The 24,847-nt window shown below is 35.8% G+C and overlaps 2 protein-coding genes across 10 annotated transcripts in view; one reads left to right on the top strand and one right to left on the bottom strand.

Moving 5' to 3' along the window:
* The window catches only part of AMELX (amelogenin X-linked), a gene marked incomplete at its 3' end in the record, with an annotated part of 29,756 nt that extends 22,645 nt beyond the window's left edge, over positions 1-7,111 (bottom strand). For 2 of the 3 annotated variants that reach the window (XM_081946833.1, XM_081946831.1), the window contains exon 1: positions 7,028-7,111. Of the gene's footprint in view, positions 1-5,389; positions 5,459-7,027 lie in introns of those variants that run through there. The other variant, XM_081946832.1, reaches the window with a different exon arrangement.
* ARHGAP6 (Rho GTPase activating protein 6) overlaps positions 1-24,847 on the top strand; it is a 235,521-nt gene that overhangs the window by 178,679 nt on the left and 31,995 nt on the right. For all 7 annotated transcript variants that reach the window (XM_081946821.1, XM_081946820.1, XM_081946819.1 and 4 more), the window contains exons 2-3: positions 7,077-7,236; positions 14,953-15,024. In XM_081946821.1, the coding sequence (XP_081802947.1) occupies positions 7,077-7,236; positions 14,953-15,024 (232 nt within the window). The remainder of the gene's footprint in view (positions 1-7,076; positions 7,237-14,952; positions 15,025-24,847) is intronic.

Raw genomic sequence — 24,847 nt, 5'->3', positions numbered from 1 at the left:
GATTTATATTGCATAGTGCTCAGAAAGGTCCGAGGAAAGAAAAAAACGTCATAGTTAGACAAAGCTTTGGGATCCAAGTTTGATAATCTGTTTGTTTTCATAGCTTCATCTATCTTTCCATCCCATTCACTTTTCTCAATCCACAATTACATTTGCATCAGGAGTGGATTCTGCCCGGCTTTACTGCCGGTTCGCTCATGCACGTGTGTGTGCGCAGTTCCATTAAAATTGTTCTGCGCATGCACAGAATTAAAAAACAAGATGGCGGCGCCAACAGCCGGGGAACTGGTTTGGGGATGTGGCAGGCCTAGGTCGCTGCTGATTCCAGTGACCCAGGCCGGACCGGTAGGAACCCACCACTGATTTGCAAGTACATGTACAAACTTCACATAAAACTATACTGAACTTAATAAACCAGTTCAGTTGTAACTTAATATGTTTGATAGAAGTTATGATTACAAAATATAAATAGTAAAAAAATTAAGGGAAAGCCTCCAAATCTCAGAAATAATGTATGTAATCAATAGAATATTTTCTAAACATGGGAAAATGGAGAAATCATAGAATATGTAAACACTGTTAAAAAGATAGTATGTGGTTTTTTGTTAAGAGTGAGGTTTTATAAGAAATTAAAATAACTGTTAAGAGTATTTTCTTCCACTTTGTTAAGTGAGAGTTGCGTGTCAGTAGTTAGAAATAACAATTTCAACCTCCTCTTTATTTCCCACCTTTAAACTGCCTTTCTGCAGTTTGATTGATAAATTTGATAAATCCACTAGCAGAATTGTGCAAAGAACTATTTGTAAAGATGAAAAAAATTGCAGTAGTGATCTTTGGGATAAAGGGAGAAGTGTGCTAGAGTAATGTTTTCTCTGAGGCCTAATAATTGGAAACAAATTTGTAAATCTTTCATCCTATTCTGGGACTTGACTGAAATGGCCACTCTATACAAATACTCATTCTGTCTAGCCTGTCAATCAATTTACACACCCAACCTTCCTGTTTTTCTACGAAATCAGCAATTGAAATAAAATGGAAGCATCTTGTCGACTGAGAAGAATTTGGAAAAAAATCTTTCTCGGAATAAAGGGTGGGAGCAGTGTCTATGAAGGACAGCATTAGGAGGGGGAAGCAAAACACAGAAGACGACTAGGTGGACTGGGCTTGGAGAAAATCCAACAGCATTAGACAAAGATTGAAAATTATTTTGCCAGTCTCCTTTAGTCCAACATCTGCAATATTCATGGGATGAGAAAAGAAAATACTCATAAAAATCTATTTTGTATCTTTGTTTGCTTTATTTAGTTGCTTGCCAAAGTGAATCAAATATGTATATTACTGGCCTAAATGCATGGTTAAATATTGCCACATTCTGTTACTTAAAGATGTACACCCTTGAGGAAACAATAATGCCCAGTCCATCCTGAATGTCATCACTTTAACAATAACTTTCTACAATGACATCTTATTTCATAATAATGTATATTCAAAACATGAAAATGTCAGTAAAATGAATTAGCATGAAAAATAAATAGGGACAAATTGATTACCAGAATCTAAACTTACCTTCCCAGAATGACATTCAATGTATTGAACTTTATTTTCCATTATCCCTACTTTAAGTATACTATATAACTATTTGGAATTTCAGTTGAGCTTTATATCAAGCTGCTATAGAACTGCTTTGGAACATATTCTTATAAAATTACAATATTACAGAAGTTTGTTGCAATACAACAGTTTATTTAAACTGCTAAAATGGAACTGATCAAAGAAAGAAAAATAAATAGATAGAAATTTTGATCTTAATAAACCCATTCTTTTTATTATTATTGCTTGATTAATTTGCTTTAGCAATAGAAAAAATTATCTTGAAAAGGGTTAAGTAGGGTCAAATCTACTTTGGAAAATCTAGCATGGAAAACCACTAGGAAATTTCAGGGTGTTCAGTGCTAAAGTTGGAAAACAACATCTCAGAAAGCAACGTCAAACCACTTTGTATTGCTGCCAAGAAAGCCATTTTGTTGTCTCTATCTAGTCAGAGGAATCAAGCTCTGATCAAAGGAGACTTTAGCTAAAATCTGTAGCTTAAATCAGATATTATTCTATGGTATTCAGACCTCTACCAGAAACTAATGCCCATTTATTATTTAGATGATATAATTCTTTAATTTTAGAACCTATTCAGGTCCTAGGATTCAGTAGTTACAGGAAGTGGCATTTGGAAGCTCTATCACAATGGTGTATATATAGTTTAGCTTCCCTTAAGTTGTCAGAACAGAGAGATACAGATATTCTAACATGTTACGTCCCATGTTTTACATGACTTTTCCCTTTATTTTTAATAAAGTAGTCATATAAAGTTTGAAGGTCCATGAATTCAATTTCTGGTAAAGGGCTTGAACACTATAAATAATATCTAATTACCTAAGTTTAAAGAGTCTCAATAAGGATGAGGCCGAACAATGTATCTGTAATTGTATGTGGGAATGGTCTGGAGAGCTGGTGAGGGAAAATGCTGCCTAGGGAACAATCAGATAAGAGAGAGTGTAGTCCACAGCTGTGTAACAGGCAGAGAAGAAATTTAGAAATGAACCTCCCTAAACAGGCGGTAAAAGAATGGCGGGAAATTTATATTTTCAGACTTGCAAACTTTCTATTAACATACAATTACAATAAAGTAGAATTAGTTTACTGGTTGGGCGTTTTGTCTGCATTACCTGGAAAAACTGACAGTAAATGAAAATATTACACAGGATAAAATACCACACTATTAAAATTGCAAGGGTTGGAAGCCTGTTCAGCAACTGTTCAAAATTATAATGGCACTGAATGAAAATACTTACAACCAGTGATTGAAGTTGAGACTGTTACAGCAGTCATGTGATTGCAATTGACACTTGGCAATTAGTTCACAATTTTGTAGGTTTCAATGGCTTTAGTCACATAATCCCCATTTGTGATTCCCTACCGACTTCCCTACAAGCAAAGTTGATGGGGAAGCCAGCAGGAGATTTCAGGTTGCTCCTGTTCCCACAGCTTTTTTTTTCTTGAAGAGCCCCTGGACAGCATAGGAATCTTATATCCTGTAATGCCCATCCACACTCCAGAATGCCTGTGACTGACCATCTGCCTGTTCTTTGTAGTATTGACACCTGCCCTTCCATAACTCTCACCCACTGGCCTAATTGTCTGGGATATGATTTCAGCACCTCTTCTCATATGGTCACATGAGGTCCTTGCTTAGTGACAGCAATGGGGAGAACTGGGATTGCACTCCTAGCAATATGGTCACATAATATTGTGCTTTAAACTGCATTGCTTATTGTTGGAAATTCCAGACCCAATTGCCATTGTACTGTACATTGTACTGTAACTGTAAATACTCAAAACCCTAAATTTATACATTTGTTTAAACTGATCTAATAAATAGATTGATTCGTGTTTAAATGTGCTTTCCAGTACAAAATATTCAAATGTATTATGTTATTATCTATTGATTAAAGTTCCAAGTATGGTTTTCATACTTCCTAAAACATTTTTAGGAAGAACTGAGGAGAAATTTCCTGACAGTTAGAACAATTAATCAGTGGAAGTTGTGAATGCCCCAACACTGGAAGTCTTTAACAAGATGTTGGATAGCCATTTGTCTGGTATAGGGTTTCCTGCCTAGGCAGGGGGTTGGACTAGAAGACCTCCAAGGTCCCTTCCAACTCTGCTATTGTAATTTCATTATATTTTCATAAAAAGGAATGCTCTGAAATAATAAGAGTACACCAATCTTACTTAGTATTGCAATTTTGCCCAAATGCATGAAAAATTTGTCACTGATTGGGGAAGAAAATAGTTCAGTGTATATATTTTATATGGATATTCTGTTTGGTTTAAAAGTTTTGAATTGAAATAGCTTTTACTATACTACTGCTAATATACATAAGGCAGTAAATTACCAGCGTCATAGAACTGTTGTCCCCAATTCGGGTCTGAGCCTGGTGCCGAAGCTGATGAAGAAAACCAGACACGAGGTGCAGATTTTGTTTTATTTTATTTAAGCGTGTCAAGAAAAGGGGTCCAGGCTAGAAAATGCCAATGAACCTCAAAAAACAGAATTAAGAAAGCTTTATACATTTTCACTAAAGTGGAAGTGGGATAAGGTAGGATATATACAAAATCATTTAATAAACACTTTAGTAATGATTTAACAATTGTCCTATTGGTGTCTAGCCATCCCTATTCCAGTTTGCTTGAGAGCAGAACTTTATTCTTGGTAGGCCCTCATGACTGATTTTGTGTCTTTTTTCTCTCCTTAATCTTGGACTTTTTCTTTTCTTAAATACATTTTCTATGGTGAACATTGACATTTTATATGTAAATGATAAGCACAATTCTTTTTGTATTTCTTGCTGTACAAGCTTTATTTTATGAATGCTGTGAAATGTTATGTTATTTTGGTCTGTTTTACTACAGCCAGGTTGTGGTTTTCAAATAAAGTAGAACAGGTAACTGAAGTGTTCATAACATAACCTTTCTCCAAAATATGACAGATACGGTCTCTACCAACAACATCACAATAATGTTAGACTGACCTAAGAAAGAATTCACAATCAGTGACAAGGTTTACCACATGCATTGTTGCTTTGTAGTGCATTTAGGAGTAAATGAACAATAGCAAAACATTTTTTTTCTTTGGAGTTCTTTTGACAGAATTAAAGAATTGTAAATTATTTATCAAATTGTCAGTGAAAATAGATAGGATTTAAGAAATAGTTTAACAGTGGTATATAGTATAACATGGCATGGCACAGATGAGGTACAACTTTCCTGCACTGACTGATCTGGTTTGGGGTAAAAAAAAATATCAAAGATCTCTTCCAAATTTACATTCTATGATTTTAGACTTCCAGGAAGGTTTAACAATCTGTCTTCAGAATGGTAAATTAATACTTTTTTTTTCATTTTATAAATACAACATGGTTGTCTAACAACTCCAGGATTCTTTTTAAAAATGCTCTTTATTGTAGCAATTCAACAGTAAACATTGTGGGATATCTGCATAACTTGTATTTCTTTTTATCATTTACCACCCACTCAAAAGCTCTTGTCAATTTATAAAAAAATAAAACTCTAAACTCTAAAAAATAAACATGAAATACATTAAAATCTGCAAAGAATACAAACTTGGAAGCCACAGTAAAACAATATAACAGTACAATACCGCAATACAAAATTACACTTTGGTGATAATAATAAATCTGTTTTAACTATTGTGATTACAAAATGATTGTATAATTGAAGTTTTACGGCAGATTTTCATTAAACATTCCATGTTGCATATGACTTAAAACATACAAAACATATTTGGAAGCCCATATTCTTTTATATTGTATACCTTTAACATGAAAATTGACAATTCAACAGCAGCAGTAGATTCTCCATTCTGTTTTAAAGAGACTTGTCCTTCAACATTGGAAAGACAAATGTGTAGCTCTGATTACTCAGTGATTGAAGACTTGATGTTATTTGAGCTGCAATGGTGCAGTGGTTAGAGTGCAGTACTGCAGACTACTTCTGCTGATCACCGACTGCCAGCAGTTTGGCAGATCAAATCTTACCAGGCTCAAAGTTGACTCAGCCTTCCATCCTTCTGAGGTTGGATAAAATGAGTACCCAGATTGTTGGGGGCAATATGCTGACACTATAAACTGCTTAGAGAGGGCTGTAAAGCACCGTGAAGCAGTATATAAGTTTAAGTGCTATTGCTATTTGCGACTTAACTTGCTTACAAATGTAAGAAATATGTGTATACAATTACAATACAATTACAATAAAATAAAATACAATGTAATTTTAGAAGAGGCATTGCCTCAGACAGGCTCTGTGAACAATCTGGGGGTCCTCACGGCTCCTACTTGAAGAGCTGGTGAAGTTATGGCTAGAAGGGCCTTTACGCAGCTTCGTATTGTGCACTAGTTGCAGCTGTTCCTAGATTGGAGGGATTTGCTCACTGCCACTCACGCTTTAGTCACCTCCTCATTCAATTTCTGTATTGCACTCTACATGGCACTGCCTTTGAATCGCAAGATGGACGGCAAATAAATTTGATAATAATGATAATAAGAATATCCAGAAGCTTCAATTTTATTTAAATTAATTAAAAATGTCCCTTTTTGAAATAGTATTGCAAGTAGCCTTTGCTTAACAATCAATCTCTTAGCAACCATTAAACGTTAGACTCCCTCCCAAAAGGTACTTATAGCCATTTCTGGAATTCCAACAATACCATGGTTGTATTTTGGCAACTTGCTCACCTTTAAACCTGATTGCAGCATTCCCCAATGATATGATACAATTTACAACATTTTTGCTGAAAACTGGCCATAAAACACCCACAGAAATGGATTGATTCACTTAACGACCCTGGTGTTCACTTAATGACTGCTGAACAGAAGTTGTAAAATCAAGTCAGTCATATAGATGTCTCAACTTACAACTGTTAGGACTTACAATGAGCCATCCAGGTTCTAATATGGTCATAAATCAAGAATTACCTGTAATAAAATCATAAAACTTAAATGGTCTATTTAAACAATTAAGTCCAACTATCTATTCAACATTCACTTGAATACATTTCTTTAACACATTTTAAATCAACCAAATAAAATGGAATGTTGTTGCGGGAAAATATGAAGTATAGCTTAATAAAGCCTGAGTTATATTTTTAGTGTTGGGTAATTGTCAGGATCCAAGTAGGTAGCAAGACCAAGGAAGCAGAAACTACAGATTTCAATAAATTATTTTTAACACTAATATGAGATAAATGTAGTATTTTGGAGGCTGCATTAGAAATTTCCCAACCTTATTGATGGTGAGTTAATTAGGGGGGTGGGGGGGAAGACTCATTGAATGCTTTGTCCAAGAATTTTCCCCATCTGGATTGAGCTGCCATTTAAAAGAGAATCTGCCCACTGTTGATTCCCTAATCCTTTCCCAGCCAATCTCTCACATAATAAAATAATATTTTGCTCACTTGTTGATGTATATGTGACATGACATATTTCCTGCTTGAATTCTTACAGGGTGATTTCACTTGGAACAGCATGTCAGGGCGCAGTGTTCGGCTGAAATCTGTTCCTATTCAGAGCCTTTCAGAACTGGAGCGTGTCCGATTACAGGAAGTGGCCTTCTATCAGTTGCAGCAGGACTGTGATTTAGGATGCCAAATAACCATTCCTAAAGGTAAAAATACATTTAAATGCTTATATGCTAGCAATGAAATGGCAAGTATTGAAGAGTAAATCATAAGCCAATATTTTATTTTACTTTTTTATTTTTTAATCGAAATATAGAAGTTTGCTTTACACATTCATAATTAAACATTTAATATATACCAGCTGCCATCATACCTCTCATTCTGATTCATATGTTGTCATTATATAAAAAATTAAAATTATATCCTTTTCTATCATTATGAGTATGTATTTGAGTAGTAGCATAATTATGCAAATTGCATCATTTGTATAATAATGTCATGACATCTTTACAAATAATATACATTGCAATAGATATCAAAATCTTAAATCCATACTCCTATATGTTCAACTGATTGACTTCATTATTTTACATGCAATAGATTAGTTTATTAAGAGGACGCTTGGACAGATATTGTTTTTCTTGCATTCAAAGTGCAAGAAATGCAGAGATCAAAATTTATGGAGGTGTTGAATCTATCTTTGGTAGGAATTTGTCTTTCCTTCACTACCCCAACCTTTTCTGGCAAGCAGTTGGAGATCCTGAAGCTCTACAAATAGAACTTTACTAGCTTGCAGTTGATTTTGTTAGTCAGTTGATTAATTTTAATTCACTGATCACTAATTGAGCTCAGTTACATAAAAAGAAATTATTTTAGAAAGCTGTATCCAAAGTGAGCAGAACTATTTATCAATCAGAATCTTTATTATGCCATATTTGGTTCTGTGCCCAGTATGTTCCTGTTCTGTTCTGAATAAAAATGGGAATGTGCTTTATGTGTTTGTTTTGGCATAAAGTGGATTATTGAAGCTTTGGGGTTTTTTTCTACTTTTTATGTAATTTTCTATTATTCTACAGTGGAAGTTGTCATTTTTATAATTTGTGCTTTAGTGTTTTCATGAACAGTTTTGGACATTTTACATTATTGCTCTTTACTTATTCTTTGTCTGTGGACTTTATATTTAGATATTTGTAGTGGTAGAATAGAAACAATTTAATTAGAAATTTAGTAGCACTTAAAAACTGTGAATTATAAGTAATCCCTTAATGCATTAGTCAGCAGTTTTAGAAAACCTTTTTAGTCCTTATCATTAAAAATATAAATAATATAATATAATATAAACAATAATCAATATCATAAAATGGGGAAAAATCTAAAAGTGATACAGAAAGCATCTTTATTCAGCCAACTCAAGTTTAAAAAATATTTGCAATTTTTTCTGCATTATTCCCAAAGGCTACTATTAAAACAGATGGATTTTAAATCTATTTTTTGCTGTTTACTATTCATTTAGAGGTCTTCATCTGAGATCTGATAGGTCTATACTACGCTCTGTTGTCAAATGGATTGATGGGAAACCAACAGATATGTAAATGTGTTTTTATCAAGTATACTACGTATTAGGTAACAATGAAATCTTTACTTGACTTTCTCAGAAGAACTAAGCAAACTTTTCATTTCCGAAAGTACAAGTCCAGTTGTAAAGTCAAAATAAATTTCTAGTCTATTGTACAACTCTTGTTGCTGGAAAAAATAAGAAAAATAAACTAAACTATCTTTGAATATATTTTTATTAAGTATTTAATTACGATAGGGAAAATTAACACAAACTAAATTTAGAAAATAAGAATAAAAAATACAGGAAAAAAGAAAATTAAAATAAAGAATGTAAGAAATATATAAAGAAGTGACTTCCAACCTGCATTACAACAAACATATTTATACAAATTTAATAACTCTTTTCCCCCTGTAAAGTTATAAACATATCTCTTCATTTCATATCACATATGTTATCTATAAGCAAATTCATAAAACATTTTCAATCCTAGTATCAGCAAAAAATCCATAAAGAGTTAACAGCTTTGCAAAAAAAATGTTCCACTTTAACTGTGATCAAAGAAAATCAATTTATATTCCTCCATTTTTGCTTCTAGCAGTCTTAATTTTTAATTCAATCAAACGTTGTAGGATATGATTTTCTTCAATTCTTTTTTTCCTATTCCATATATTTCTTTAAGACTTTAACATGTCACTTTAGTAGATCTGATAAGAATTTTTTTCTTGGTCGTTCTCTTTGTTTAATATTTGAATTTTCCTTTTAATTTTTAAAACAACAAGTTTACTTTCTGTATCCAGCATAGTGCCCTTTTACAAATCATTCTCTTGATGTGCCACTTGTAGTCTCTTTTTTTCAGTACTTTCTGCCATGTTAGATAAAATTTGTTCCACATCTGTCATTTCTTCTTACCATCTTTCAAGGTTAACTAGAAGTAGCATGTATTAAATTTGCAACCTTCTACACTTTGCAGATAGACTTTGTCTTAATGACTGGTCATTTAACAATGGTTTAAAGTTATGATGGCCACAGAAAGATTACTTCACAGCCTGTAAAGCACTTCTGACCATAGCAAAACATTGTACCATCTGCCCACATTCCATCATTTTGGGCACAGTTGCATTTATGACCAGTTGTATTGTCCTGCAGGCATGTGACTGATTTGTGATGGGTTTTGCTGATTTAAACACCCATTTGGGACTATGAATTTGCTTAACAACTATGTGATTCACACTTACAACCACATCATTCACTTAACTACCACAATAAAAATAGTTGAAAAAAAGGGTCTCATCACATGGGTTTCTTGACTTACAACCCCAACCACTTAACTATCAAAACTCAAATTCCAACTGGGGTCATAAGTTGAGGACTACCTGAAATCCTGTGGCCTGCGGCCTTCTCTTTTTGTAGCTTTGATGTTGCTATGACAAAGCATTTTAAAACAGTACTAATTAGTTGAGCATAGGGTCATGGAGTGATCCCATGCTCAACTAAAAAAAATTTAAAATTATATTTAACAATCAAGTGAATAATTTATTTTTATTTAACAAAATAATTTATGAGCTTCTCTAAACTAGGTGTATACATTCAAAGGGACTATTCTAGTGCAAAGATTTTCAGCACTACATAATCAGACCAGAGGTGGGTTCTTACCAGTTCACATTGGTTCGGGTGAACCGGTAGTGGTAATTGGGCCTGGGTCACTGAACTGATAGGGACGGCAAGCTGGCCACGCCCATGAATCAGTCCCTCGGTCGCCGCTCGCTCACCCACCCAACTCATCTGTCGGATGGCAAGCTGACCAGAGCTGGGAAGTGGCTAGTAGGCAAAGAAGCTTCTTAGCCGACTCTTTGAGTGGCGGAGGATCAGAGGCTTCTTTTCCACCCAGCCGCTGGCCATAGGGCACCAAAAAGTCTTCCAGCCAGTGAGAAGAAAGCTGTGCATGCATGAAGATGGCGGCAGAGACCAGAGGTCTTTTCAGCAACTGTGGCCAATGGCTGGGTGGAAAAGAAGACTCTTGGCTTCCATGTTCAGCAGCAGGCCCAGTCCCTTCACAGGGTCACTTTTCTCTGGGCCCAAGAAAGATCAAAAGGCTCGGAACAGCCTTTAAGGACAAAATTCTGCAGAATCTCCCGGTGCCTGGACTCTTCTCCTTAGCAGTTTTAGGTATCCTATGAATGTGTGTTGAGGCAAAAAAGGGGCTGCTCCAATGCCGTGTCCCAAATCCCACAGAGGAGATGGAGCGAGTGAGGGGGAATCAGTTAAAGAAGGATCAATTTTAAGTAGCTTATGAATTCACTTTGATGACAAAGGGAATGGGCTGCAGCCTCGATCTGGGGTTAGCCTCTGATGGCTGGCATGCTGAGCTGGGCTGGCTGAGTCCCCCTGCCCCCCTCCAAAAAAAGTGTCAACAAGTCCCAAAAATTTTCACCACTGGTTTGATGGGTGTGGTTTGATGGGGGTCATATGACTGCATGCATGAGTGTGAGTGACATCAAGTTGGCCACACCCACTCAGTCACATGCCCCCCCACCTAGCCATGCCCACCGAAGCAGTGGTGAAAATTTTTGAAACGCACCACTGAATCAGACTGAATGTGAATGACAGTAATATAATGATAGTTATATTTTTGCAGCTTTATTCCTGCATTTTTTTCCCTGAAGCATGCAAGTAACCTTTCCTATTTGATGCTAAATACTTTCATCTGATTGTGATTTATTTACAAGCCCTCAGATCTTGTAGAACCATTTCTGATATTCCTATGGGATGGATTTTTCTCCAAACAATTTGTTTGGACAGTTTGAAAAATATGTAAACTAAAGTGAACTTCAATCTTATGATGTTTTTCAGTAAATAAATAAAGCGTCATATTGGTGGATGCCACACTAAATGAAGCTGCAGCTGGGTACAGTATCTGAAGAATGATTTTTTTAGTATTCATGATCATAATAATACCTTTGGCTCAGATGAAATCTGTACTGAATGTATTATCTGAATTAATTTTTGCAAAATTGTATTTTTTAAGATTTCAGTTTAGGAGTCTAGCTGCTTATCATTCACCAGTGGGAAGCATTATTCAGTAGATAATTATGCTCTTTTGGATCTGAAATTCTTTTGTCTCAACATTTCTAATTTTTGTAGTTTCTCTAATCTATTCATCTTGCCTGCAATGAATAAACATGGTTTTAGAGCCCCCTTTATTGCAGTAATCACCCACAAAGAAATAGATATCTTGACACAATGACAGGTTTCTTTCTATCTGCCACGGCTAATTCGGTTGAACTTTGGTTTCTTTATTTTCATTGCTTGGTTGAGACCAGTGTTACTTAATTAGAAAACTAAGTTATTTGCTGATTAGGAAGACTGATTGATTAATGATCTTCACATTCTATTTGCTAAATTTCCACTGATAAATATATCTACTTAGTTTCTCTTTATATTGACACTGGATTCTCAAATTACCTCATCTTAATTTTCTCCCTGAAACAGGTGGGGAGATCATCAGCATGCTTGATTATAGCCAACTATATCACCATTGATCCCTGGGCTGTGGAAGTCTTGATTCTTGCCTAGAGGCTATAAGGAATTGAGTGGGGTAAAATAAGGTGAACTTGAATGCTAATAAGATGGAGTTACTTTGAACCTTGCAATACTATGCTCCAGTATTGTTTCTTGAGTGGGAAGCTAAACTGAGGACCTTCTGGGTTCATCTGTACTATTTTATGAGGATGGTAGGCCATAGATAAGATACTCAGCTGCCTTTGATGTTTATTTGTAAGGCATAATTAGTGTGGAATACAGTGGCCCATTGGAGTCAATCCATCCAGTAGGCTTTTCCTTGAAATGGGTATTAGTTATTAACCACTTTGCTAAAGGGAAGGAAGCCAGAGACTAGGAGAAGTTCTGTTGAGGCCCTAGACCTGTAAAATGGTCTCTTTCCTGTAGTTAGCTCGGCTCCCACATTAATGGTGCTTCTAGAACATGTTGAAAGAATAGCTTTTCTGCAGAATTTTTAATCCAAAATTATCTCCATCATTTTATTTTGGATTCTTTTTCATTGATGTAGTTATTCTTGTATGAATTATATTGAGGATTAATGGCTCTGTTCCTATTGGATTAGTTTATTTGAAGCATAATTTCATTTTTGCTATGGATGTTTTAACTTCGGATGATTTGTTATGTAAAGGATAGCATTCAACTGATTTTAATAATAAATAAACACAGCATTCCATATGGATGTTTAACCATGAGATTTTTTATCCCATATTTTTTCTATTCCTATAAAAGCCAGATAGATAAAAATTGAGAATCCCTCAAATATACATAAATATAGTACTAGCCTTTCTGTAATGTTTCTAGTGACTGGTAACCTACTGCTTCTATTAGTAGAAGTAATATATAATTATTTTATGTAGCTATTCATTTTGTAATCCATGTCATGTAAAATTGTCCAGTTTTATTTAACATTTCACTCAAGCTTCACTCCTGGGGAGGGGGAGGGGAGAACACTTAAGACAGAAGTGAGTTGCCATGTCTTCTTCAAATATCTTAAAATCTGATTCTATATTAAAAGGTTCCTCATAGTCTCCCTCTATCTTAAAACTGGATCTTACTAGCATCTCATATAAGTCTGCTTCATGCAATGACATCCAAAATATAGTCATAATATCTATAAAGAATACCATAAATTACAATATATAAAGAATATTTATTGTTGTCTGTGCATAATATTTCATAGTTAAGTTTCACTGGTTGTCCCAAACATATCCAATGTCTCTATACTACACAGATTGACTTTGAAGTCTACCTGTAAACCATAATTGGTACAGAATGCTCCAGCTCTTGCCCTTTCCAAAGTAAAAACATTCAAATATTTTAAATTTAAGCGATAAAATATTCTGTGTAAGGTCAGTGCTTATATAAAGATGTAATGACATTGATGTTATTTTCTTTATTGCTGAAAATACTGAACCATTCAGTTAATGTCTTCATAGTATTTTATACTCTTGTCCCATGATTCCCAGATAATTCAAATCATGTAATATATGTTTGCAGTTGGATGTATTTGCAATTAGCATTTTACATGCATCTTTATAGCAGCTTGCATGCAACCTTTGCTGCTATAATTCAACTTTTGCTGCAGTAATTCCTCCAGATTGGAGAACCACTCGGAGCAATTTTGGACTTTATTGCACAATTCTCCTTTTGTATCATTGCATGAACCAAGCAGAGATATATATTTTTTTACTCTCTGCGTTTTGTTTCTTATTCAGTTACTCTACAAAAATAAAATCTCTTATCCTTTGTTTAATCAGTTTGCTTAGGAAACTTTCGTGAGTAATTTTATCCTTTAGTTTGAAATGACAGCAGAAGAATTTCTGTGGCGAAAGGACAGCCAAGGAAATGGTTTAACAGTTCTTCCCTGCATCCTCTCTAATGTCATCTCTCGCTAGTCTCTTTCAGAGACTATGTGTATTTTTCAAAGGGGGGCAGCTGTACGTATGTGGAAAGTGGGAATTGGAGCAGAAAGCCAGAGAGTAGCATCTGACCATTTTTTTTTTCAAATTTAGAAGTTGGGCACAAATGTGTATTTTTGCCTCCAAAGAGTAATTCTGTCCATTACCTTGAAATGTGTATTTACTGAGACACTTACTATACACTAATGGAATTATTTCACTAATGCTTCCTGGATTGGTGAATTCTGCAATTAATGGGAACTGTTTATTGTAAGCCACATGAGACCTGTCATGGAGATAATGTCATGTACTTTTTGCTGTTTACACCCCCACTTTTTGTTGAATGGAAACTCAAACCAGTCTGCAATTTAAAGTGGCATAATCCAGTTACAGGTCCATCCCTTAAATATTCTGAAATGGCAAGTTGAGGCAAACAATTAAGTTCTCATGTTGAACAAATATCTGCTTAATCGCCTAGAAAATTAGTGGAGTTCTACTTTACAATTCATATGCTAAGATGATGTGTTAAAGCAGTTTAAGTTTCTTAATCATACTAGAACATTTTATTATCATATATCTTTTATACATCTATTTACAAAAATAGATGCATTAGAAAACATTAGCTAGTATGGCTTCTGCTGTTAAGAGAATAACCTATACATCATAAAGTATAATGTAGGCTTAATCTCAAGGAGATATGAACTTTTTATTATAAATCAGTAATAGTTTTTATAATGGACATGTTTATTTATAAACTTACTATTAGATTTGTAGAATGTTAAAAGCAAATATACAAAAGACGTATTTTTCTAGGTACCAGCCTATTATTTCAGATAGATAAAATAATTCATATGTTATCTGGCATTTGGTAAATTAAACTTGACACATTTATTGCTTGTATGTTCTAGATGGACAAAAGAGGAAGAAATCATTGAGAAAGAAACTGGATTCCCTTGGAAAAGAAAAAAACAAAGATAAAGGTATTAAAATGTATGGATGTGCATAAACTGACACATGGCATATGGTTTACTTTTAGTTAATTTATATATTTAATTTTGATCATGATCTCTTTCTGTCACACAACATTTACCTCAGCTTTCCCTGGTTTGGTTCTCTAAGATCTGTTTTAACTAACTGGCATAGCATCCATAAATCTGTGAACATCGATTTGGTATTCTTAAAATTGTAATCCAACATTTCTAGAGGTATGGGAAGACTAATATATAGAATATAATAATATATTAATGATTTTTTAAAACTGAAAATGAATATTAACCAAATGTGGGAAATACCAGTTTCACCAGTAAATATTATTTGCCCAACTGCTTAAAATAAAGTTCCTAGCTGGTTCTTTATCCTAACATGCCATTGATAGTCTTGATTAAAAAACAAAACCAAAAAAAGATAAACTGTGAGTCTACTACAGGTAGTCCTTGATTTATGATCACAATTGGGACTAGATTTCTATTTGGACATCATAATAGCTGTAAGTCGTGGCACCTGTATGACATGATTTTAGGGTTGTTTTTTTTTGAGGTTAAACAATGGTCATAAATGTGAAGCCATTCTTCAGAATGGATTTTTTCCCCTGGAATAATGATCACATGACCAGAGATGATGCAACTAAGTCATAAAGATGAGGTGGTTTGCCAAGCACACAAAATGTGTTCATATGGCTGTGGAAGTATGTGTGCTCTATGGGCCATATTTTTTTTTATTGCCCACAAAGCATTCATTCTGAGCCTGTCATAATTTTGAATGGTCATTAAGTGACTGGTTGTAAGTTGAGGACGACCTATACTCCTAAAAAAAGGTACTCTAAATATATGTAGAAAAACTGTGCTAATAGAATCTTATGTGTTCTTAGAATAACAAGAGTTGGAAGGACCTTGTAGGTCATTTAGTACAACTGCCTGCTCAAGCAGGAGACCCTATACTATTTCTGACAAGTGGCTGTCCAGTCTCTTCTTGAAAGCCTCCAGTGATGAAGCTCCCACAACTTCTGAAGGCAAGCTGTTCATTGGTTGATTTTTCTCACTGTCAGAAAATTTGTTCTAGGTTAAATCTCTCCTTGATTAGTTTCCATCCATTGTTCCTTGTCTGGCTTTCAGGTGCCTTGGATAATAGAGTCTCTCTCTCTTCTCTGTGACAGCCCCTCAAATATTGAAACACTGCCAGAGTGTTACTCCTGGTTTGGCCCAGATCGGGCGAATCGGTAGTAGTGGCAGCGGGAGGCTCTGCTCACCCGCCCAGACGCTTCTGTGCATGCACAGAAGCGGCACGCAAGGGAGTGCACCCGAACCAGTAGTAAAAAAATTGGCAACCCACCACTGAACATTGCTATCGTGTCATCCATAGTCTTTCTCTAAACTAGACTAGCCATGCCCAGTTCTTGTAATGTTCTTCATATGTTTTAGCTTCCAGGTCTCTAATCATTTTTGTTGCTGTTCTCTACACTCTTTCTAGAGTCTCAACATCTTTTTTTATTTTGTGGTGACCAAACTGGATGCAGTATTCTAGCTGTGGCCTTACTAAGGCTTTATAGTGTGTACTAGAACCTCGTGATCTCGATTCAATTCCTCTGTTAATGCAATTTAGGATTGCATTGGCTTTTTAGGTTGCTGCTGTACACTGCTGACTCATATTTAATTGATTGTCCACTAGGACTCCAAGATTCGTCTAACAATTGCTGCTATTAAGCCAGGTTTCACCTAATCTGTACATGTACTTTTGGTTTTTCTTGCCTAAATGTAAGACGTTACTTTTTTCTACGTTGAATTTCTTTTTGTTAGATAGGGTCCAAAGTCTGTCGAGATCCATTATCATCTAGGGTATTGGATATTCCTGTCAGCTTAATATCATCTGCAAATCTGATGAGTTCCCCTTCTATTCCCTCATCTAAGTCATTTATGAAGATATTGAAGTGTACCTGGTCTAAGATGGAGCCTTGTGGTACCCCATTGCTTACTCTCTCCATATAGATGTAGTACCATTAAGGACGACTCATTGAGTATGGTTTGTCAGATAGTTACAAATCCATCTGGTAGTGAAGCTGTCTATCCCACTTTTTTCTAGTTTACCAAGACGTAGGTTATAGTCTACTTTGTTGAACGCCCTAATGAAATCTAAGTATATACTATGTCCACAGCATTTTGCCGGTTCACTAATTTAATCACTTTGTCAAAGAATGAAATAATTATAACTAGAAGCCAGCATGGGTCTGTTTTTAACAAACCCATGCTGGCTTCTAGTTATAATTTTATTTGTTGCTTAGATGTTCACTGATCTGTTTTTTGATTATTTTTTCCAGTATCTTCTCAGGTATTGATGTTACACTGATTGATCTGCAGTTTCCTAGGTCTGATTCCACCCCCCCCCCCTTTTTTTTTTTTGAAAATGGAGACCACATCAGTTCTTCAATGGGCATAAGGGTATACATGGAACATGTTTCGCAGATCACAATTGTATCAGGTCATTTAAACATGTCAAAGTTTAAATTTTTCAGTGTTGAGTGGGGCTTAAATGCAAGGTTCATTCTTATCTTCTCATGGCGTGCTTTATAATTACCCCTCTCCTCCCTGCCTTGTTGTGATCCTTTCCTTGCCTTCTTGTGAGCTGTATCCCCTTCTTCTCTGCCTTTTTATGTTCCCTACTTGTTATTGTCTACTCAGCCTACTTATTTATGCCTTTATTCTTTGCCGTGTGTTATGTAGTTGCTTTTATCCTCTCTTCCTACTTGCCTTTTGCCTGCCATTATCGGATATTCAGCCCTCCCTGCTTTTCTCTACCCACGTCCTTGTCTCCCCTGACTGTTGGTTTACCATGCTGTTCTGTTGCCTCTCACAGCCACCGGTTCACTGATCCCAAAACAACCACCAATTCCACAGTTTCTCCTTGTAGCTTTCCACACTGCCCTCCATGCTGCTATCATGCTCTGGTTCATTGTACTGTATACCTGTACTTATTACAATTACACTTGGTCAGTAGGAGCTTAGTAGCTCTCATGGTTAGGACACTTGAGTTGGAGGTTAGTCCCATGTTCAAGATCCGAGTGATACCGTGGGGTGGAATGAGCTTTTGTCCTTTGCTCCAACTCCTCCAGGGATATGAAAGGAGCCCCCAACTGGCATCAACAGTGATGTCACCAGCTAATCCTTTCAACTTGGAAGTGCCTTGGTGCTTCTGACACAAGCGCAAACTTGGTCAATCCCAGAAATATGAATATTTCCGATTTTGGAATACATTACTATATCCCTATTTCTAATTTAATTAAATGGAGAAATGAGCAGGTCTCCCTATCCATAGTGTAACTGCTTGGCTGCAAAGTTACAATTAAGAATGTTTTTTAACCCATTAGAATTATTTTATCAAGTTATAGGAGCTTTCTTAAAGCAGAATGGATAGTTTGTGAGAGATATAAAAAATCTTATCTGACCTGAATATGAATGGTCTGTTATATACACTATAACAATTATATATTTTAATTATGATTAGAGGTTATATCAGTGCACTCCATATGTATATGTATATATATTTTCAGTAATATCTCAAATAGATTGATAGAGAGAAAAATTCAGCTCTGCATCATATTTAAAATTTAACAATATTTTTGGGTGTGAAGGCACAGACGGGAAACACAGGTATATTAAGTGTTTTCTCTAAAGTTTGTAGACTAATGGTAAATGATACACAGTGTTTGATTTCTTTAAGGCAGTGATGGCTAACCTTTTTGACATTGCGTGCCAAAAGCGGGGGGAGCACATGCAATGGACCCATTTTTCACCCTCCCCAAGCTCCAGAGGCTTTCTAGGAGCATGGGGAGGGTGAAAACGGCCTCCCCCGCCCTCCTGGAGGCTTCAGGAGGCTTCCCTGAAGCCTCCGGAGGGCGAAAAATGACCCAACACACAAACCAGAAATTTGGGGATGGACTTCTGGGTTGCCTGTAGGGCCGTTTGTCTCCCTCCTGAGGCTTCATTAGGCTTTCCTGAAGCCTCTGGAGGGAGAAAAACACAGAAACCAGAAGTCCGTTTCCGAACATCCAGTTTACGCATTGGGTTGTTTTTCACCCTCCACAGGCTTCAGGGAAGCCTCCAGAGGGCAAAAAACAGCCGAATATGAAGGCCAAAGTCAGCTAGCCAGTGCGCACATGTGCCCTGGAGCTGACAGGGCAACCTCTCACGTACCCTAACAAATGACTCCATGTGCCAAGGGTTTGCTGTCAGAGCTTTAAGGGCTTTATAATTCTTTTAGTCCTCTCCTCTAAATTGCTTTCATTTTCATACTCTCTTTACAAATATTTTCTGAATATTTTCTTAGTCCACCAGCTCATGTTACAGCAATATTTCTTTCTTAGAATTTGGATAAGATACGTGGAAGTAGACTTCACCTTTTTTCTTGGAATATAAACTGTTTCTCCTTAAGCTGCCCATAGCTCTCTGCTCTTGGCTGACTGTGCTTCTCTTTTGTCAGTCCTGTGTGATTCATTATGCTCCCATTTCATTTTTTTCCTGGATACATATCTTGTCTTGTTCAGATGATTTTTTATGCTGTAGTCTCAAATATCCACTTCATTTGTGACACACTCCAAACTCCAGCACCATCAGCAGTCCCACATTCCAGCCTCAGCTGTCTTGCCTCGAGCCATTTCCTCTACTTCCTATGAATTCTATTTATTGGCTGGCAGCTGGCAAGCAGGATGAAAAAATATGAAGATTTTGTTTCTTCTAGAATAATTTGAAAGTACTGAACAATGAAGATTGTTCAGAAGAGTGTTGTTTTTACAAAACAACAGAGAGGATTTTTAAAAATTGTGCTTCTCTGTATACATGCATTAAAGAATGAGTTCACATTTTCAAGCATCCTCTATGTGAACGTCCTTCTATAGCCTCATCAACAAGTAGACAAGTCACTACTATACTCAAATCCTGTTTCCCATTCCAACTTTAATGTAATGTAATATAATGCTGTGCACATTAGGGGACTTTCCTCCTCAGAATAAAATGGTAGGATGCTATTCTATGCATTGAAGTTGTACATCAATCCCTGAAGGTCCTTTCAGCCACAGTTTTTACTGAAAATGTCTGAGTGAAAGAGTTGTCAAGACAAATGAAACTTGTAAGATAGCTGGTACTTTTATCCTCATAGCTACTTCCAGTGATATGGACAATATTTAATGGAATTCTTGTTAGATAATCATGATTTGCTTGTGCAGGTTCTGTTCAATGTAAGTTATTTTGACATATATCATATTTTAACATTTACCATATTATAATTGGCACTGGTGTTAAGCTACAAAGGAAACTTATTAATTATTGTTAATTACAAGGCAGTTTGTATGGGGCTATTTTTGAAATATATTCAGAAGCTGCAGTTGGTGCAGAAGGAAGCTATGTGAGCATATATATATATTAGTCTTATGCCCATGTAATATTTTGTTGTATGAACTGCACTGATTATCAATAGGTTTATGAGTGCAATTCAGGAAGTTAGTTATCAGTTATGAAATCCTATCATCTGTCTCCTTTGGCTTCTACTCACTCTAGAAAAACTTAGTGTATCCTCTTTGTCAAAACATGTTTCCTCTGGAATAAGTACCCATGCAGAGACTGCCTATTTGCTTGCCTTTACGTAAGCATTGAAAACTTAATTACAGGTAGTCCTCAACTTATAACCATTTGTTTAGTGATTGTTGAAAGTTACAGTGGTCCAGAAAAAAGTGACTTATGACTGGTTTTCACACTTATGACTATTGCAGCATCTCCATGGTCCCATAATCAAAATTGAGACCCCTGGGATGTATTTATGAAAGTTGCACTGCAGTGATTCGCTTAACAACTGTGACAAGAAAGGTTGTAAGGTGGGATAAAACTCAATTTAACTGCCTTGTTTTGCAACAGAAATTTTGGACTACCTGTATTACTCCGGATATTGGACTAAACATAGACATATTATCAGATTAAATTATAAATGAGAATTTGTATTGTTCCCTTTGGGTAACTGTCATATTTCTTGATGCTGTGATGTTTATTCAGTTTTTAATTTTGGAATTGGGATAGCTCTAGAAGTATTTTTATAAAGAATTGACAATAATATATAGATGCAATAACATTAAAAATAAAATCATGAGGTCATGTTTTACAGAGAGCAAACTAGTTTACAGCAGCAGTGACAAGACTAGCCAAACTAGGATCATCACAGAGTAAACTGTTTATATTACTATACCCTTCCATCAGCAGCAGTTCATTTCACATTGAAAACTGCCTTGAAATTGAGTACACATGGATAATTTTTTGAACTTGTGCTTTTCCTTAAAATTTTCCCTTGAGAACCTTTTAAATACACCACATGCCTAATCATCTCTTGTACAAAATGTACCCTTTTGCTTTGATAAGCAGTCCTACAGGGTTTCTGGAGAAAACATGCTTTTAGTGAAACTGTTGGCGTATACCTTATATGAGAGCTAAGCTTGAAGAAACTTGAAAAATTGATTGCTTTCCAAACAGAAAGCTTTCCTTTCTATTTGTGAGGTTTGTGCATTGCATATTACATATTTTGCCTTGGCAATTAAATAAATCTCTGAATTGCTCCTCTCAGTAAGAATATGAATTCACTGCAGTGACGATGTTTCGTCAGCCTACTCTGTCCCTAAGAACATTCATAGTCAATTGTCAACCCCCTATCCTTCTTTTCATGTTTAACAATGAGTTGAAAAATGCTTACAGAATTGTGGGCTTTAATAAGCATTTCAGAGGTTTATTTTATACAGTGAATGCCTCCCTTTGCCAGGCAACCTGTCCAAAATAAATACTCCACTTTGTATGGCACAGCACATGTAGGCGTCCCAGCACAAATGTGTTTTGAGTATTCTCATTCACAGTGTCTCTCCTGATTCTGTTTTGCTATGAGCATGTTTTGCAGCTGTCTTGCTTATATGCAAAGCCTCTGGTTCCAATCTTGTGAGTTAGTAAGATGTAAAAAATAGACCTAAAGAAGAAAGGGATTAGAGGATTTTTAGATCATGTTTCAGATTTCTTACTATATTAGGAGTTTGGGCAGATAATTTTTGAGGTATCACAAAACTTATTTGTTGACTCATCGTATAAGCTATTTTAATTTTTTTTCAATCTAAAGGTTTTTTTTTAAAGTTATACTGTTAAAGTAATAACTTCATAGGCAGACAGTCAAAGGCCAATCAAAGGACAGTCAATAGGTGAAATATAATTGACTGCATTAAAGCTCTTTTGCATGTATACAAAGGCTCCCCTCTACAGATAACTGTATATATGAATGACCAGCTGTTCGCTGACATGAGATCATAATGTAGGAAGAAAGAAAGGCTGCCCACTACTTGCATACTAAATTTTTAAACACAAATGTATTGCTGGAATACAGCTTTGGAGAAAGAAAAATTGGAGCTATTGCTAGTTTATGGTTGTTTAGAATCGACAGGTATTTGAGTACATGCCTAAGCTGGTCCTATTGTTCATACTCCATTTGTCTTGGAAACTTGAGATTTTATTTCACTTCTCATATTTTACCATTTGTTTTATGTTGTTGGCTTTTCATTTGAACAAAAGATGCTTAAATATTCTTTTAGGAATGTTTAAATCTTACTGCTTCAAGCACAGTGAGATCATGTTAACTAATTGGTTAAAATTAGAGATATGCTACACAAATGTTTATATAGATAACCTTTTTTTCAAGCTGTTGTTGTTTATATCTGATTTTTTTTCCAGAGGAATTATGGAGCAAACTCTTTAAAAGTGTTGGAAATTTGTATAGATGCATGCCACCATTTAGGCATCTTTTAGTTAATTTATATGCTTAAAAGATTTCCTAATTTCACAGAAGCTAACACAATATGATATCAGATTAAGTTTAATAACTTTCTGCATATATGAATATGTATTATTTTCCTACAAATCTTTATATAGATTTAAAATAATAAAACAGTGAAAATTGCAAATGCCAACGTGTGGGCACCATGTAATGGTGTTCTGTAACACTTTGTCAGAAGTAACAATTTCTATCACTTTTTGAAGCTAGCTAATACTCTTTTTATTTTTCCTTTTGGAAAAATATTTCCTCTCCTTCTTTGCAGAATTCTTATATCTCCTTACATATACTTCAAGTTTTCAATAGTAATATTTAAGACTATTTCCTAAGTTTTTTTTTTATGTTTGCACCATGGATGATTTGAAGATTTTTCAGATCATTAACTCACTGAAATATCCAACCCCTTTTCAACTTGAAGTTTTCACTGATTCAGCATTAGTTGGGCAGTGATGGCGAACCTATGACATGTGTATCAAAGGTGACATACCATGATCTTTTGGGTGGCCTAACAGCATTAACCAACACCAAACAGCAACTATTCTTGAAAGCAGACCCTATTCTTTGCAGGGAGACATCACAGTTGTTCAAGTCTAAGCCCCAATACCTGCTGCAACAGAGCTTGAAAGAGATGAGTTTTATGCCATGGCCCAAGAAACAATTGCCCCAAAAGGTGTTGTTTACATTTTGAGTGACTTTAATGCAAAAGTTGCTAAACAAGTGGAGAAAAGCATCATTGGTCATTTTGAACTAGGTTAGAGGAACAATGCAGGTGAACATTTGATACAATTTCAATAAGGCCACACTTGGAATACTGCATTCAGTTTTGGTCTGAAAAGATGTGGAGACTCTAGAAAGAGTGCAGAGAAGAGCAACAAAGATGATTAGGGGACTGGAGACTAAAACATATGAAGAACAGTTGCAGGAACTGGGTATGTCTAGTTTAATGAAAAGAAGGACTAGGGGAGACAAGATAGCAGTGTTCCAATATCTCAGGGGTTGCCACAAAGAAGAGGGAGTCAAACTATTTTCCAAGGCACCTGAGTGTACAACAAGAAGCAATGGGTGGAAACTAATCAAGGAGAGAAGCAACTTAGAACTGAGGAGAAACTTCCTGACAGTTAGTACAGTTAATCAGTGGAACAGCTTGCCTCCAGAAGTTGTGAATGCCCAAACACTGGAAGTCTTTAAGAAGATGTTGGATAGCCATTTCTCTGAAACGGTATAGGGTTTCCTGCCTAGGCAGGGGGTTTATACTAAAAGACCTCCAAGGTCCCTTCCAATCCTGCTATTGTATTGTATTTTGCCAAGAAAACAGACTTCGGGTCATGAATACATGGTTCACACAGCACAAGCGCAGCTTATACATTTGGACCTCACCAAATGGAGTGCACCATAATCAGATCGATTATATCCTATGCAATCATTGATGGACAGGCTCAGTCCTCACTGTTAAGACATATCCAAGTGATAAATGCTGTTCAGATCATGAATTGTTGGTAGAAAAGATTAAAATCAAATTATGCACCATCAAAAAGGCAGTGCCTCCAAAGAAGTGATGTCACGAAAATTTCTACTAAAGATACAATAGAGGTGGAAAAATAGGGTTGAACTACTGGACACTGCTGAGAACATGCCTTATAAAGTGTGACAGAAAACTCAATCAACCATGAATTGCAGAAGAACACATACCACACAAGCAGCCAAAGAAAAAATGGCTCTCAGATGAAACCATCAAAATAGTTGAACAAAGAAAAGCAGCCAAGCACCTCATGATAACTCCAAATGGCAATTCCCCACCCTATTTTCACATCTACCACCGCTGCTGCTACACCGAGCTCCAGGCCAAAGAGGCCAGGAAAGGCAGTGGCAGAAGAGGGTCTGTAAAAATGAGAAACCCCTTGCTGCTGCCACCTCCCTGCTGCCCGCCCCACCCACAATCATGGGGAAACCCTCAGCCACTGCCTCTGC

The sequence above is a fragment of the Natrix helvetica genome (genome assembly GCF_964273705.1).
Source record: "Natrix helvetica genome assembly, chromosome: 3".
Classification (NCBI taxonomy): Eukaryota; Metazoa; Chordata; class Lepidosauria; order Squamata; family Natricidae; genus Natrix; species Natrix helvetica.
This window is presented reverse-complemented; position numbering and strand designations above follow the sequence as displayed.